Below are 17,991 nucleotides of genomic sequence, written 5' to 3'. Positions count from 1 at the left end.
ACTTGAGCCTGCTGTATATTGTTTGTCTCTTTTCCATTGGCAAAGGAAAATTCACCACACCACACTGAAATCGTACATCTAATTCCATTAGTTTTTGCTATTTACTCTAGGGATATAATTGTCTTACCTTATCAGTGCAATTTTTTTCTTAAGACAAATGCCTTTAAGAGACTGTTAAGAACCATTTGCTATGGTCTTGAAGACTACAGACTGAAATATCAACTGTCTATCTTGCAACATTTCAGGCTTTCCAAAAAATCCCAACCTTTGTGCTCTTAAAATCTGCCCAGGTTCTATTCCAAACAGCTTTGTTTTAGACACCTGTATTAAAAGAGCTTTCAAGTTTGCCAGTAATTTTGAACTGATCACTTTACATGTTTTTGTTCCTGACAGAAATGGATTTGTCATTCTTTCTGCAGCCAGTCATTTATTATCATTGCAATTTGCATCTCCTTCTAAGGTGATCTATTACTGTTTAAATGATCATATATTTATTTTCTGAGGAAATTATACAAGGTTTTAAACTTAATTAAAAGCATTGGAAGACCAGCCATAACATTAAAAATAAATTTTAATGTTGCCATCTTTAGATCATTTGCTCTGACACCCAAATATTCTGGCTTTTAAAGTAGTACTATAGGGACACACAAGTGGAGATAAATCTTTATTGCCATAACTTCGTTTTTTTCAAAAATGAGCATTGGGTTTTTAATAGGTTGTAGTTTTATGTCTGTATATGTACAACATTACAACTGCGTATCTTAATAATAATGAAGTTAGTGATATTTTGATAACTCAACACAGTGTATTTATAAAATGAATTCTTATCAAAATACACTTTTCACTGGGATAATAAATAAAATCCTGCGAAACCCACCTACACAAAGTTAATTTTAACTCTGGTAGAACCCGATGTGGTACACAGTCCATTAACTACTATGCCCCGTTATCCCCCTACTGATGCTCATCTTCTGGGGTACAAAAACTCTTTTCCCCCCGTTGTGGTGTGACCTCATTCAACATCATCTTCAGCCAAGCACTGTGCATTAACAATTCTCTGTAAGAAGGAGAAAAACTCATTCACAATTACATAAAATTGACAGTAGGCAACTGATTATCAAGCAATGTAATTTTACACTGAACATTAAGGAGTGTAACTACTGAACAAACCGATTAAAGTTAAAAATGGTGATCCATTTGATTTAAGTTTGAAAGTCAGTTCCACAGAAATCACATACAGTGCAATACCTAACAAAGCCAAAGTCAGATAAACAATATCCTAATAACTTCACGTGATGACCTCTGTGTGGTTTCTGGCATTGTTCTCTTAGGAAACCTTTTTGTTCAATCATTTCCCCAACTCTTACATCTCTTACACCTGACACTTTCCAGTGTTACTACAGAGTATATGGACCTGAAATGTTACCAGGCCTGAGCTGTAAGAGCCAACTGATCACCAGCACTGAATCTCTGCTTTATGTCAGGTAACACTGTTAGGGAGTCCCCTTGTACTTCCAAGAACATAAAACATATCATTTATTTTACAACAGACTCACCTGCCAGCATATTAACATTACCCACTCAGTACTCAGACTAAAATGGGAGGGCATTTTATTTATAGAGCTACTAACACTTTTATCATCAGGGAAACTCTCAAGCTTCCAAAATTGTCACGGGTTCCAGTGCTAGCTAACATCTTGTGTCTAAAGCTGAACCCAGAAGCAACAGGGTAGCCAAAACAACAGATTTATTTTGATGAACTTCCATAGCATTTACACACACTTCTAAAAATGTAAAATTAAAAAAAATAATCTCAAGACCCAGTGCAATAAAGTTACTGTTTTTCCATTCCTCCCAGCCTGTATTTGGGAAACACTGGATCCACTTATAATACCATAGCTGTGGTCAGATGCTCTACTTCAAGAGCTTAGCATACCCTACACACAAATGAAGTTTTGTATTTCTATTTTATCCAGGTTGCTAATAATGCTACATGATGATTTTCATATTCACTGTTCTACATCGCAGGTGAAAAAAAAAGAGCTTCTTTTAATCTGACTGAACATATTAAAAAAACAACAGATTACAAAACATGATACTCAAGACTGGTGTAGTGGATAAAGTATTTCAATTTTTTCCAAACCAGATGAACAGGGAATGTTTCACATACCTGGCTTATTGTAGGGAGCTTAGTTAGAAGCATTTGAAACACTGGTGGTGGAAGAGTCTGCTGTAGAACTTGTAGTAGCTGCTGTGGCTGCCCACACACAGCAATGGCATTGGTCAAGTGATCAACACCTTTTTCATATTCACCTGTGTGACAAATTATAACGTTTTAAAAATCAACCATCTTCCACACTGTAACATTTACACAAAACATCCACCAAGAGTGGACTAAATTATGGTGAATCAACCCATATTAAGCTCTTCTCCTTCCACTATGGACTTTCTGAACACACAAGGCTAGAAATAAATAAGCAGATTTTCTTAGAGGAATTTGACTCCCCAGAGTGTCTTGATGTATAAAAATAATATTGTAACAAAGGTAGAGAAAAAAAAATCTGCAGCTTACCCTTTGGAAAAGAAATATTATTACCTTGAGCTAGTAATTCCTCTCCAAGCTGAATCTCCTCAAGGAAAAACTTCTGAACTGCTTCAGCATCTTTCAGATCAGGCAACTATAAACATACACAGTAAAAATTGAATCGCCCTCAACCACCAGCTAATAAAAAGTCAGCAGAAAATATTCTCAGCTGAAATGAAATATGCACACAACCCTATTGTTACACTGACATTGGCAAAAAAACAAGTGTCACCACTAATTTAAAAGTACTTAGAATGCTTTTGAAAATCAGACTTGGGTCTCCTAACACTGCATCACATATGTGTAGCCTGAAATACCTGTACTCAGTTTATTAAGTACATCATTTAGGAGCAAATATAAATTCTAAGGTGTATTATGTTTATAACAACTGTATTTCTTGCAATTGTTTAAGAAAAATCTTGTATTTTCCATTGGTAATAATGAAAAGGAAATTAAATACTTATTGCAAAACAACCTATCAAGCTCAGTTATAAGTGTATCCCATCAATAACTTCATGTCTGAAAAGTCCTTGTTCATATTACAAAGAGGGAAATTGTCACCAAATCACAGTGAACGTTGGACTTTCTAATATAATTCCTCTATCTGACACAAAAAAGGAACAACCATACAATTCTTTCTGAGCATTAGAAAAACCTAAAGAGTGCACATTTGCAGGAGTTTTGGCAATCCTGGAATCAAACCAAACCCTTAAGTAAATTGTACAAATAACACAAATGAAACATCTTTCAAAACAGCACTGCATTACTGAACACAGCATTACCTTGGAAAGCCCTGCTCTCTCTTTGGCAAGCTTCTGTTTCCTCCTTCCTGTAAGAATAAAAAGATCTTTTATTTTCAATTTGCAATTAAAAAGCCCTTCAGATTATAGTCTGGAACCATGAACAAAATCAAAGTCCTTTTCAAAAGGGCTGCAACCTAGTCAGTACAACAGAGCATCATTTAGAGGTCTAATGAGGGCTGGCAGTAGCACCAACCCAAAATGGCAATTCTTCTCCTGATGGCTACAGCAAACCCCAGCTGTGCAAGGCAGCACAGCAGCAGCACAGCACACCTCGTGCACTGCAGGCACACAGAAGCAAAGAGAATTAGAGTAATACAGGAAGTATCTACATGACTTCTAACAACAAGCCATAGAAGAATTGTCTTTAAGGCAAGGCTATCAGCTTTTGAAGAGCATGGTGCACCACCAAAGAAGGGGAACTTTAGCAGGCCACAGCAGATACACATAGTGCACCTTCTCAGCTACTTTATAGCAAAGACTTGGGAACTAGTTAATAAGTGGAAGTATCTCATCATCCCGCAGCAAGAGCAATACTAAAGCATACTTTGCTGAAACCTGAGGAAAGCAAACATTTATAGATGGAACAAACATTTACAGATTTAACTGCCTAACCTAAAGGCAAAAAGTTGGTCTGCTACATGAAGCTGTACCACTCCAGCAAAACTAGTGTAATTAAAAATAAAGTTGCTTTTAATGCAGCTAGGCAGGTATATTTTCATAGTAGCAGTTCTTGATACAAGAAAGAATGATTATACTAACACTGGCAATTTCCTTAAAATAATAATTTATGTACATCTTCAGTTCATCAACTGAAATAGTTACACCAATAAAACCTCTATATACAGGACAGGTTAAACTGTCCTTCCACTCTTTGTCCTCAGTGTCTGCTCAGAAAACTCCTATATTGACAAAGAACAACTGTCACACAGCCCTGATTTTTCCTTTGATATAATTTTACAAGCTGTAAATACTTACAAATATGAATAGCAAAAATTTTCAATTGTCCACATGATGAAGACAGTCAGGAATAGTATTCCTTAGTATAGTGATAACCTAGCACGTGGCATTTACTGACAAGATTGTGTTCTTTATAGAAAGGGAGCTTGCATTCTAACTAGATGGAACACTCTATTTACCTTAATACACACCATCTTAATAACACTTAGCACCTAGATTTCTACAACTAACTGACCTGTTATTTTATATATGTTATTTTACACTATAGATGGGAAAACATGTTGAATAGAACTGTAGCATACTACAATTTTATAGTTCTGGTGGGTTTCAATATTAAAGAATTTCTCTTGAAGCTTAGTGCTTCAATTAGCTCACACCAAGTTTTTAGAAGCATTAATTTGCATAAAACTTTAAACTGCACTACTGTGAAAACAAGTTTTGATAATAGATAAAATCCTAAAGATTAAATTTTTTAAAATCTAGTATTTGAAATGTTTTACTACCAAAACAAGCCACATTGCAGCTGCAGCGCATTCAGCAAAAACATCAAAAAGAAATACAAAGAGTAACGGCTTAACATTTGTACATAATTTTGTTGCTTTCTTGGTATGATACTTTCTTATTAAAATATAATAAAAGGTACCATTCACTGGGTTAAGCTTTCTGAAATAAAGAGCAAAACAAAAGACATGCTGGTAACTGGAACTAATTAAAGCTTTTGACCACAGATGACACAAATTTGAAATTACATACTTTTAACCAAAAATAGTGAAGGAATATGAAGAATAACCAAGATTTTAAAACTGAAAAATAATCCTCCAAATATTTTAGGTCTGCTACTAAGGAATTATTTTTCCTCTTAATACTTCTTTACAAGCTCTTTAAGAAGTTCACTAGCTGAAACAACTAAAAAACCCAAGTAACTCTAAAGGATATTTATGAATTCTTCCCATACTGGTTGGGAAGTTTCAAACTATCTTTCCAATAACAACCAAAAGTTACATTTGTAATATGACAAGCAAAAGCAATGCCTTTGAGAGGCAAAAATCATTAAAAACCAAACAAACAAAAAACCCCACCCCACACCTAAAAAATTTTCCAAGTTTGTTTTGCCTCAGGGATTTCCACAAAAATGAAATGCTTCCCTCTATTCTAAAGAGATAATCACATTTTGAAAAGGGAAAGGCAATTTTTCATAGAATTAATCTTTATTATCACAGAAATGCAGCGCATGCATCCAAAGCACAAAACTAAACTGCAGCTGCCACACTGCAGGTGCCCTTGCAGCTCTTGTACCAGGGTACAAGTTCCAAAAGAGAACCAATGGATGACCTGTCCTGCTGGCACAAGTTGCAAAAGCCCCGGAGTAGCCCCAGCAGCATCCCAACCAGTCCCACAAAGGAGCAGAAAATCCAAGAAAGTCATTTGCATTTTCAGCTCCCATCTGTGAAGTCTGCCTACTGCCCTCCTCTCACTCTGTTGTCCAGGCAGAAGGTGCTCCTTGGCAAAAGTCAGCATGGTCAGAAATTCTGGCTGTCTCTGAACAAAGACATCTATGTCTATATTTTAAAGCAGAACACTTCTATTTTATTCATTCAAGAAGGCAAATAGTAAACATACCTGAAATATTTTATTTATAAAATACAGTCAGGGAAGCTCAGCAGCTACAAATGTTCATAGCTTTACTGTCTTCCGGTCCCAAGACTAAACATGGACATGCCCCCCACACTAGCAACAACAAGACCCCCCCCCCAAAAAAAAAAAACAAAACAAAAAAAAACAAACAGAAAAACCCACCCACAAAACCTGCTAAATAAGATTAAAACATCTGGGAAATAAAAGTCCAGTAGTTCTATTAAGCCTTCCAGGAACTTCCTGGAAACCTTTCTCCTGGGAACCTAAATCTAGCCACCTCATTCTTATGACAGGCCTTTGCAATGTAAACTTTGGCCCAAACACAGCATACAGTCATGGCAAAAAAACCAACTGGGTCTTCATTTATCAGCACGTGCCTGATCAAATAAAACAGGCAATCCACTGACACATCAGGTCTCCTGTCCTTCCTAAATTCTGGTAACACTACATCACAGAGATTGAAAAAGGACCTTATCCTAAGAAGGTTACAGGAAAAGATGTGCTGCAAAGGTGGTTTCTCCAAGCTTTCCATCCCATACCCCCACTACTGCACAACACATGGAGCATCTTTACATAGAGAACTGCAGATGGCTGCTGCACTGAACCTTTCCTGTATTTCAAGTATTTTACAGCCCAAGCCTTCCTGTTTACCCAACAGTACAAGTACTGTAATAATCAGATCCGTGGCACCACTGCTCAAGCATCCATACTACCCAAATGACAACTACCACCTCCTATCAAACCAAAATGCATTTGTTTTCCACTTCAAAGTAATGTCAATTCTTAATCAGAGGAGTTCTAAGGTTTATCCAGAACATGACTGGATAAAGGCTCAGATTATGGAAAACTGAAATCCAAAAATAATTTTTGGTGCTTCTGCAAATCCCTTACGTAATTCGGTGCTTCTCCTGCTGCTTATTTGACAACATAAAAAAATACCCCATAGCTGATTATGTCACCAAAAATCAAGTTTGCTCGTGCAAAACATGCACATACCAGTTAACTGCACTAAAATTTCCCAATTAATGACTTGCACTGCAGGGAAAACAGGACTTGGAACACACACAAGAGGTATGTGCCCAAAATCCAACACACAGGAGCAAGGGCTTGAAGCTGAAATATTTGACATAACTTGTTGTAGAGGAAATTTTGGAAAGCAGAATTAATGCACTGCTAAGTGACAACACTGGCCATGCAAATTCAATCCATGAAAGCATGGATTAAAACTACATTTTAAAGCCATCAGGTTAATACTCATTTTCAACCAGTCTAGCTATTGACTTTTCCATCCATGGAACTGCTGATCACATCATGTTTACATGCCATTTACTTAACGATAACCTCTTACCTTTAGATTAGTCACCAAAGGAATAATATACATATTACCCTGACAGAAAGAACTCAGTATAAAAAGTATCACCTTATTGCTCATGATTAATTTGTGTTCCTTCAGTACTCATGCCCACAATTGCATTTAAAACCCTCATTGATCATTAAAATATTTAAATAAATGTCGAAGATGTGAAATAATGAAGAGCCACGGGAGAAAAGCTCTACATCTTGGATTAATCAACAGTTTTCTCTGGCATTCATTCTTATCCCGGAAGCCAATGGCAGGGCGTCCAGGAGGGTTTAGAATGCAGCTGATGAAATACCTGAGAACTGCCACCGACCCTTGCCTCACCACTGCAACAAATTCACTGTAAGAGATCACACATTTTACCTGCTTATCTTCCAAATGCAAAAAAAAAAAAAAAAAAAAAAAAAAAAGATAAAGTGTTACCATGTAAATGTGGCAGCTATAATAGCACTGCTAAGCCTGCAGGAGAGCAAGAGTGGGCAAGAAAAAAGTGGGGGGGGAGGTGAATTTGAACCAAGCTTGGACGGAAAACACAGGTTACCCAACACCTATAGCAAATGCTCTCCAGTGGGACGACCCTGCCTAGAATCACCTGAAAGGAAGCTGTAGTGAGGTGGGGATCAGTCTCTTCTACCATGCCTGCAGTGAGAGGACCAGAGAAAATGACCTTAAGCTGGGACATGGGAGATTCAGATAAGACATTAGAAAAAAATCTTTTCCACCGTTAGGGTGGCCAGGCATTGGAATAGGTTGCTCAGAGAGGTGATGGAGTTATGATCCCTGGGGGTGTTCAGGAGAGGACTGTGACTGGCGCTGGGCGATGCTGCGGGGCTTAGCGCCGCAGGGGTTGCAGTGGCACTGCTGGGCGGATGGTTGGACGGGACTCGAAGGCATCTTCCAGTTTTGACGTTTCTGTGACCCTGTGCCCCAGCCCCCGTTACGGTGAAAGGACGGCGAGAGGCCACAAAGCCGCGGGGGCCTGGGGTAGAGGGGGCGGGGGGTCCCGGCCGGGCCTGGGGCGGCGCTGCGGCGGCAGCACGTGCTGCCCTCCCGCGCCCCGGCCGGGCGGGGAGCGAGGGAGAGAAACGGGGGGAATCACTGAGGGAAGCGCGAGACGGTGGGAAAGGACATGACGGGAGGAAAAGGGAAGGGGAGCCCCGGGACACTCACGCTCCCGCAGCCGGTTCTTGAAATTGGGGTCGCTCCGCCTCTTGCGGTCGAAGTAGATGCAGTAGCCGATGAATAGCGCCCCGCAGAGCCCCGCGGCGATGGCGCTGGTCCTGCCCACCATCATGGCGCTCCCACCGCCCCCGCGCCGCTCCCGCCGCGCGGCCCGCGCCGAGCTCCGCAGGCACCTTGGGGCGAGCGGGCACGGGGAAAGGACCCCTCCTCGCTTCCGCTTACGTCATCAACAGGCGGCGGCACAGGGCGCCTCCCGCAGTGCCTGCGCCGGTGCCGGGGCGCATGCGCGGGTGAGGGGCGTGGCCTCAGCGTCGGTGCTCGCCCGCTAAGCGCAGCGGGGGGCCGGAGGGCGGGGAAACGGGATCCCGGGAAACAGCCTTGGGATGATCGCCTCCAGCACTAGGCCAACTAGACCATGGCACTCAGTCCCTCAGTCCAGGCTTCCCTTAATCACCTCCAAGGATGGTGACTTCACCACTACCCTGGGTAGCCCATCCCGATGTCTAATCACCATTTCTGCGAAGGAATTTCTCCTCGCGTCCAACCTAAACCTCCCCTGGCAGAGCTGCCTGGGAGAAGAGACCGCCCCCCACACCTGGGCACAGCCTCCTTTCAGGCAGCTGTAGAGAGTGATAGTAACACCATCCCTGAGCTTCCTTTGCTCCAGGCTAAAAGTCCCCAGCTCCCCCAGCCGCTCCTAAAACTTGTGCTCCCAGACCCTTCACCAGCTTCACTGCCCTTCTCTGCACAGCATAAGAGACACCCAAATCATGGTAATGATTTCTTGTTTAATCACAGATGCAGGCTGAATGCGAGTAATTTCTTTCTATAGCCATTTTGGGCAATTCAAAAAAGAAAAAATAAAAAATTCACAGTTAGCCTCTGCAGCAAAACCTCAGCTGGAGAGATTCCTGTAACACAGGAATAAAATCATGCAGCACCTCCTGTTGCCTCCTGGGAGAAGCCAAATGCCCCAGAGCAAACACCAAGGACAACAGCTGTATTAGCAAACAAAATTTATTACACTCTCACATATAAAAAACACTCTCATACATATCCATCTTCGTAACGCTACTTAGCATTTTTACTGGATTGATTTTTACCAAAGAACTGTTTGTTTTTCCCAGTTTTACTCCTAGGAGTAGGTTTTAGTCTTTTTGGTTTAGTGCTCTTCTTTAATGGGGTTGCTTTTTCACCAATAAAATAGTCATTAGAGCACCTCTTTTCTTTTTTCTTTTTTGTATCAACTCTGTCCTTGGGAGCACGAGACTGGTCTGGACTTTTCTGTGCTTTCCTCTTGTCCGCTATGCGCTGCACTCGTATTTTTCTTCCCATCAGAAGAGAGTTGTTGAGTTTCAGAGCAAGATGTACAGCATCTGTGTTCTACAAAAGCAGACATTTTAAACTTCCACTTTAGACTTTAAAAGCAGCATTACTTCCAGCTGAGTGCTTTCAAACGGAATTTTAACTGTCTTTGAAATTGGTAAGCAGGATTTTACAATGCAGAGCACTCAAACCACTCCATTTAGGGAATGACACAACATCTCTGCTCAGGAACACCAGCACCCCCACACAGCCCACACACTGAGACACAGACACTTGAAAACAGGCTATGAAACAGCTTACAGTGAGACACCAAAGTCTGAGGCAGAGAGACAAGGAAAAACTGGGAAAAAAGGCACCGGGCTGCAGGAGATGAACTAAGGAAAATGAGGCTGGGAGACTGGCATGAGAAAGGAAGTTGTACTGAATCAAAAGTGGAGAACCGGTATGCAAACCAGCTGCAGGAAAGAATTCCACTCACATTTTGACACGTAAGAAATGGGAGAACATTGAAGTCACACCAAACAAACTCATCTGTGCTTCCTTTAAGGTAAAGCCACTTCTTTCACCCCAAGGTGTACAAAACCTAAAATGTTTTGTTTTGTATCTGCTTCACAGAACTGATCTTCCAAGCTGCTTTCACCCTACACAACAACACTACCATTTAACTTCATACACACACACACACACACACACACACACACAAACCTCAAAAAATTACTAAAAAGAAAACAAAAATGCTCTAAAGGTAGACCCCAGCTTGGGTTTTGCAGAACTCCTGAGGTCTCAGAGGTTCACACGTACCTCAAAGAGGACGTAGCCAAAGCCCTTCCCCAAGCCCGTCCTCCTGTCTCTCACCACTCGCACTCCCACAATGTCTCCGCAGACATGGAAGTGCTCCCGCACGGCGTCATCGCGGATGTCTGCAGGCAACACAACGAACAGATGCCTCTTCAGGGAGACACACGGCTTTGAAAGCCTGGCCCACATCCAGTTATTTCACATTTATCCAGTCAGGGACACAAACAAGACAGAATATGGATAGGTAGACAAATATTGGTGGTTCAGAAAAATCCAAGCAAGCTGACAATGCAGACTTTATAAAGGGCTGCTTGTTCTGACTCTTACTGCTTCTCCAGCTCTGAAGAGTACAATATAAATCACAAACAACCAAGGCAAAGACTGAAAGAGATTTTTCAAACTACTTCACTTATGCTTGGAACACAGCAGAAATTAAGGATACTGCTGTGCATTTTCGTAGCTCCTCCTCATGCCAGAATTTCTTTCTAAGAATTTAATATTGTTGATAATGAGCTTGAACTGGCAGTTCTTCAACTACTCATTGACTGAGCCATGAATTTTAGCTGAATGGGAGAGAAGGGATTTACAGTTTCCAACCACAGCTGCTATGCAATTATTCTGATAATGGCTGGGTGTATGAGCCTTTCTCCATCTGATGCCTAGGCTGACAAATGTGACGTGCCGTTGCAAAAATACAGGGTTGTTTGGGTTTTTTTGTATAGGTATGCTTCCTGGAATCCCCTGACATAGATATAAACATGTCTCTGCTGAGGGGAGGGGCTGAACTCAATAGTATGGGTTTAACTACAGCAATGGGACCTAGACACGCCAAGAAAGGTCCAAGCAGCTGAAGTAATTTCAGAGCACAGCAAATCACAAAATCACAGTATAGTCTGAGTTGAAACTGGCCCACAAGGATCATCAAATCCCACTTCTAGCCATGCCTGGACAGAGTCACTCAAAGAGTTCACAGAAAGCACCAAAAAGGAGAAGCCATCACCATCCACCACCACCAACTGGTTCACAAACAGGTACAGGTAACCCTTGAGCAGTTCAGAAAGCCATGGCCTATGCAACTGAGTAATATTTATGTTTAAAACATGAAGCAACAACAAGAACTAAGAGCACTTGCAGTATAAAGGAAACAATCAAGGTGCAGAACTGGACAGAAACTTAAAACCTCTTTAGGTGTTTCAGTTAACAAATAAAAAATTACCTCCAGCAAAAGTTATTTATCTGCCTAATACCAAGGAATAAAAAGCCTAATGTCAGCCATTCCACAAATCAAATTAATGATGCATAACAATCTATTTCAGACTTACCATACGAAAGATTTCCCAAGAATACAGATCTTTTATTGTCATACTGAAAAAAACAAGAGGGACAGGAAAATAAGTTACTGTTACAGAAAAAAACTAAACCAAACAAACAAAAGCAATAAAAACCCCACAACCAAACCAGAAAAGGGGATTTCTAGCCACATATCTTACTTACCAAACTGGTTTTAGATGCAGTGTCAACTCTGATGTGAAATCCACTAGCAATTTCTGTTCCATTCCTTTTGTGGTCAAAACCAAAAGGATTTAAAAGTGAAATATGCATTACATAATTGACAATGTCACTGCATAGCAGTATTCCAAAAGCAAGTTTAAGTTTGAGCAACATTTTATTCTGACTCAAGCAAAAGAGGGGAGCTTGTTTAAATTTAGCTATAAATTTACCTGAACTACTTGTTCAACAGGGCACAAAAGGAACAAAACTGAGACTTACTCCTCCAGCGCCTTCTGGGCATCACTTTCTTCCTTAAAGACCACATAAGCATTGATGAACTTTGCATTTGGGTGCACCTTATGCCTAGAATGGGAAAAGGACACTTTTACTGCTTAAATCCCACCGATGCAGTTCACAGGCACTTCTTGCTGAACACATTCATTGCCTCTGTTTGTTCTGTGCACACCAACAACTTCATTTCCCTTGCAGGTCAAGCTACCCCTGTACGTGCAAGGGAGTCCCACTGCACATCTTGTCCAGCCCATATAAGCACCCTGAGCAATCTTCCTCAGCTCATAAACATATCTGAAGAAATTAAAGACTCTTAGCATCTTCCTCCTTCCTAAAATATAAGAAATGCAACCTCAGGTAACAAATTACAAGTATGCACGGCACACAATTCTTTATTACTTGTTGAGAAAACTTAATACACATAAAGGTAATGACAAAAGACAAAGAAACACAAAATACATAAAAAAGACCTAATACAGACAAACTTTTAATGACCAAGACTTAAACATTGCTTAGACCTTGAAAAGCACACAAAATTTACAAGGGGAACCTACTTGATTGCTGCTACCTTTTTGGATACAGTATCATCTGCTGGAATCTTAAAGATAAAAAGAGCTTGAGTTAGGTTGGCCTAGTATAAACTTATCACAAAGAGTTCTTCCATAAGACAAAGACGAATTCAAGCAGGGCCCCCCCAGAGCAACACAGCCATGACAGCGAACAAATGACAGAAATGGCTGGACCTAGAGATGGTTTAAAAACCTCTCAAAGTTAAAGACCTTGTCCTGACTTTGTCTGACATGTTTCTTGAGCTCCAAGAGGGTTATTGTCAACAGTTTTAGTGAGTACCCTGATTTACAATAATATGTCTTTGCCACTATGATTTAAAAACATTTGAGCAATGCCTCAGCCAAACCAGCAATAAAAAAGGCATTCCTCTTTCAGAGAACATAAAGCTCTGGTCCTGGATCAGCTGCTGCTACAGGAAAAATGCATCTGTGGTGCTCCTGGGGTAACATCTCCCATACTTCTTCCAATAGCAAAACCCACATATCCAAATTGAAGGCACAAGCCTTACAAATACTACTGCCCTTTAACATCAACAAATAATTTTGTTATATAACATTAAAGGAAATAACATACCAGGGACCGGAAGCGAATGGATTGGATTTGTCCATACTTCATAAAAAGAGATTTCAATACCTAAACAGATGACATTGTAAATACTCAGTACACTATTCAACCTGGTAATGAGAACTATTTTTTATAAGTAATACTGTTCTTACATTGTTTTCCTTTCACATGTAGCAGGTCCCTTAACAGGCTATTAAAAAAATGCAAATAATTTGTAACAATTTCTGTGGTTTTTGTGGCAGCTTCTTCTTCTACAGATTGCCAAAACTGAATTCATTACTCCAACTATGGAAGAAACTATTAATTTAACATGTTCTATGCAATGATCTGAAGCACTGTTTTATCCAAAATTAGAAGCAGAGTAACTCTGTAAATGCAGTTCTCATTTATTCAGTCATTTTTTCATTGACAAGGAGCTGACCAATACTACTCAAGAAAGAGTCACTGCACACACTGCTGCAAGAAGCCAAACTCCAGGAAACCAGAGATTATCTCTAATGGTTTCTAAGAACAAGCACCATTTCCTACTTTCCCAAAAGCAGTTCCAATCACAAATGTGTATGACTTCCCAGCTGGAAACATCCCCTCAAACTGAGGACTGCTGCAACTCCTTTCATTCCTTTAGCAGACAGAACCCACCCACATACCTTAACAGTACAGCTGACAGGCAAGTTTCCAACAAACACTGTTCTTCTCTCTGCTCCTTCATCAGCCACCCATTTTCTCTTTTGCTGTTTTGCAGTAGCACCCGTAGCTGAATTAACACCTTTGGAGATGGCTTGAGAAGCCTTTTTCTTTTGCTTCGCTTCGTTTTGAAATGATTTTTGATTCTCCTCTTCATCTGCCTGCTCCAAAGCATTCTCTCTGACCAGAAATGATCAGACAGGTTACAAATTATGGGAAAAAGACAGGGGGTTTGGGGTCAAAGAACTGAAGCCTCCAAGATATTTTAACTTACATTTCAAATTAGTATGTTCCTAGTATGTACTCTAAATTTTCAAGCATTATTTTGTTTATTCTGCATTAAACAAATGTATGTGAACATTCAGTAACATGAAAAACTATCTGCTGTCCCCAGGACAACGCATTCACTATGTACCAGGAGTAATACAGAAACAGTTCAGAATTAAATAATTTGACAGCCTCTAAAATCGAAGGGAAAAAATAATCTTTGTGTTATGTTGGAATTTAGAACAGATTTAATCCTTCCCAGTATGCAAAAGACTCAGAACAAACCTCTGGAATACTGCCATGCACTAGCAAGTCTCTCTCTGTCCAAACCTGCCATAGGAGCATGAACAATGAGCAGATCTGGAAGAGCCCCTGGAAAGCTACAGACACAAACACAGCAAACAGGTTCCATGCACCCAGTGCCAGGGACAAGATGATGTAGCCTTGTGCTACAATCAAGTTCGCTGTATTATCCAAACTGCCTTGTAGAGTGAGCAGCTTCCAGCCTGCTCTGAAGCACCTCGCTTCAAGTATTTAAGAGAACAGAGTCAGAGAGGGTTTCTGTGTCACTGCAGAGGCCCAGCAGGGCACGGACAGCTCACTGTCCCTGGCACCTTGCTCCTGCTGAAACCACCTCTGCTGGACAAAGCCAAGGACACCTAGAAAGCATCTCCCGAACCAGAGAGAACTAGATCCATGTGTCTTCAACTGCTGGTCCTGATGGGTTCTAGCAGGGCATTTGCACTTCACAGACCCAGTGTCTCAACAAGCAGTACTTCCTTCTTCAGGGGAAAGCTACAGAAAATTTGCACAATCTTAAAAATAATCGGAAACTCCAAGCTGAAGAGGAGCAGTAGATGAGAACTTCGTTGTTTCATCAAACTCATATTACGATTAATGTAGATGCTGGGGGATTTAATTTTACTATAAAACCGTGTCACTTACCTCTCTGTCAGTTTTTTCTCTGCTTCTGAACGTTCCTTTTTTCTGGCCTTCTTTGCTTTTACGAGAGGTTCTTGTATGACGGATAACCTCTTATTTTCTGACACCTTCTCCCCTTCTTCCACACGCTTCCTTTTCTTATTTCCCTTTAAAATAAAATGGTTAAGAGGAACAGACTTGAAGGAAATTCCAGGAATGCCCTGAAATTACTTCACGTACTGCAACTTCTTTGGAGCGCCACTCACTGCCCGAGCAGCGGGAGCGCGGCCCCGGCCCTCGGTCACTCACCCCCGGCACAGCCACCAGCACCGGCGGGGCGGCGGCGCCGAAGAGGCGGGCGAGGGGCGCGGCGGGTGCCGCGGCCGCCCCGAGGCTGCCGGACACCTGTCCCAGCACGTACGGCTCCTCCCGTCCCAGCACGTACGGCTCCTCCCGGGCCTCGGCCGCCGCCGGCTGCCGCCGCCCCGCGCTGCCCCGGCGGGCCCGCATGGCGGGCAGCGAGCGCGGCGGAGCGGGCTCAGCCCGCGTCACTTCCGACGCGCGGGGCCGGGAGCTGTTCCCGGGACCGCCCCCCGCTCCCTCCTCCTCCTCCAGCGCCACGGGCCGGGAGCTGCTCCCGGCCACGACGGGATCGTGCCGCACGTGGGCGCAGTGACACGCTGGAAACATCCAAAGTCAGGGCCAGATGGAGACAGCTTAAAGCTGTGCCAGGGGAGGGTGAGGATGAGCATGGGGAGGAATTTCTTCACAGAAAGGATGATTAGGTATTGGAAAGGATTGCCAGGGAGGTGGTGGAGTCACCACGCCTGAGTTTAAGGGAGACTGGACATGGTCCTTAGTACCATGGTCTAATTGACAGGGTGGTGTTCGGTCATAGATTAGACTTGATGATTTCAGAGGTCTCTTCCAACCCAACTGTGATGAGAAGCTGTTTCACTGATTTCCCACAACCCTCAATTCCAAGGGGAGCTGAAGCAAACCTGACAGTGCTTTGGAGGTCCTGTTACACGTTTGATGCACTTTTTGAGCTGCCACTGTAAGCAGCTATGTTGGCACCAGCATCCAACCGAAGGCTGAACGAGCAACCCATCTGCTGAATGGGAGAAGTGCTGGTCTTGACACATGCACCAGGTATCGCCCCTGCCTTGCCTGCTGGATGCCAGGCAAAGTGGTGACCCTCATGGATGGGGTCAGCCCAAGAGAATACACAAATCCTTGAAAAGGGGCAGGTGGCTGCTACATGACTTTTCCAATTGTCTTCACACATCACCCAGCCCATTTCAGAGACTCGTGGCCACAAACTCAGCAAGAGGCATACAGCCTCCAGGAACTCTGCCTGAGAGCAAGTTCAATCCCTGTGCCAACAGAAAAACTCCACAGTGTGATGGGAGTCCCAAGTATGGACAGCTATCGGTGGAGACTGCAAATAAGGGGAGGTAGGAACACTGCAGAGCCTTCAAATAAAGGGTGTTTTCCCTCAGCATATGCCGATCTCAGCTATTCCCAACATGGCCAGTTGTGTGACACACAAACCTGAATCTGTCCCTCAGCCAAGGTGCAGAGAACACAGCAGGGGTGTTTGCCTTGCTTTGCCTTTGGGATCATGGTCCAAGCAGGCGCTCAGGAGCATGGGCACAGGCCAGCAGGCACTGCTAGTGGCAAACTGCCTCAGCTGCGTGCCAGGCAGGGAACTCACCCACATGTAAAGCTGTGTATAGTACATACCCTGAAAAGCAGCTCAGATTTGACCCACTGGAACATGGTAAAACTACCACGCTAAGATAAAACTACCAGGCTAAGAGTTTGCCAAAGGTATCTTCCTTTGTTACTTACTGGGAGACAAGTGGTTCCATGAATCTGAAGAGCACCATTTACAGACATACTTCATAGAAGAGGTGCAATGTAACACATTCAGACAAATGTCTGAGTAGCCACTAAACTGCATCAGAAATATGATGCAAATTAAATAATGTCTCTATTAAGGAAAATAAAAAAATCCTGTTTATGCAAAAACTTGACTTGGGAGCAGGGAGCTGATTAATGTTTTAAAAAGGTAAACAAATCCCGCCCCAGATCTGAGTCAGTAATTGTCACATCAAAGCAAATATGCTGGCACTAAGACAGAGAGCTGATCAAGAAGTAGTAGTGAGTGAAGAGCTCAATTTGAATAGTGCTCGCCCAGATGTAGTTCCCAGTTACATCCATACCCCTTATACCTACTAAAACTGAAAAGCAGAACTGAACTACCAAGACTCTGATTCCACAAAACTTAAAACAGATGAAAATATCCTCTTAGTAGCTTCACTGAAAATAATAAAATAAGCCCTGTCAGTCTTGACTTTTAACATAGTCCATGTTTCCAAAGCTTATTTATCATAGGTTGTCACTGTCAGTCTCATCAGTAATCTGTCACCTTGCAGGTGTAACAGTATTTTGGTCACCTGACCTATAGCCAGCAGTTTGTTTCAAATGGCTCTGCCTTAATGGTGGCCACAGTTTCACCTTCTGCTGAAAAAGAGGATGGATTTGAATTAATC

General features: G+C 42.1%; 2 protein-coding genes and 1 non-coding gene across 3 annotated transcripts; all 3 read right to left on the bottom strand.

The window, feature by feature from the left end:
- Nucleotides 1–651: 651 nt before the first annotated feature.
- TOMM20 (translocase of outer mitochondrial membrane 20) lies at nucleotides 652–8,699 on the bottom strand. The gene is made up of 5 exons (XM_062489020.1): nucleotides 8,510–8,699; nucleotides 3,367–3,413; nucleotides 2,597–2,678; nucleotides 2,171–2,313; nucleotides 652–1,057 (listed from the first exon to the last, which is right to left on the bottom strand). The coding sequence occupies exons 1-5, from the start codon at nucleotides 8,631–8,633 to the stop codon at nucleotides 1,013–1,015; spliced, it is 441 nt and encodes a 146-aa protein (XP_062345004.1). The 5' UTR covers nucleotides 8,634–8,699; the 3' UTR covers nucleotides 652–1,012.
- LOC134042846 (small nucleolar RNA SNORA14) lies at nucleotides 7,488–7,622 on the bottom strand. Its single transcript, XR_009933111.1, has one exon. It is a non-coding gene; the product is annotated as a small nucleolar RNA SNORA14 (small nucleolar RNA).
- An 823-nt stretch (nucleotides 8,700–9,522) lies between the features above and the next one.
- RBM34 (RNA binding motif protein 34) lies at nucleotides 9,523–15,943 on the bottom strand. The gene is made up of 10 exons (XM_062490159.1): nucleotides 15,743–15,943; nucleotides 15,458–15,600; nucleotides 14,209–14,425; nucleotides 13,571–13,630; nucleotides 12,982–13,025; nucleotides 12,416–12,499; nucleotides 12,140–12,203; nucleotides 11,968–12,010; nucleotides 10,649–10,767; nucleotides 9,523–9,904 (listed from the first exon to the last, which is right to left on the bottom strand). Exons 1-10 carry the CDS (start codon nucleotides 15,941–15,943, stop codon nucleotides 9,593–9,595), a joined length of 1,287 nt encoding a protein of 428 aa, XP_062346143.1. The 3' UTR covers nucleotides 9,523–9,592.
- Between the last annotated feature and the right edge of the window lie 2,048 nt (nucleotides 15,944–17,991).

The sequence above is a fragment of the Cinclus cinclus genome, chromosome 3, assembly GCF_963662255.1.
Source record: "Cinclus cinclus chromosome 3, bCinCin1.1, whole genome shotgun sequence".
Lineage (NCBI taxonomy): Eukaryota > Metazoa > Chordata > Aves > Passeriformes > Cinclidae > Cinclus > Cinclus cinclus.
Note: the sequence above shows the minus strand (reverse complement) of the source record. Positions and strands in the feature narration are given on the sequence as shown.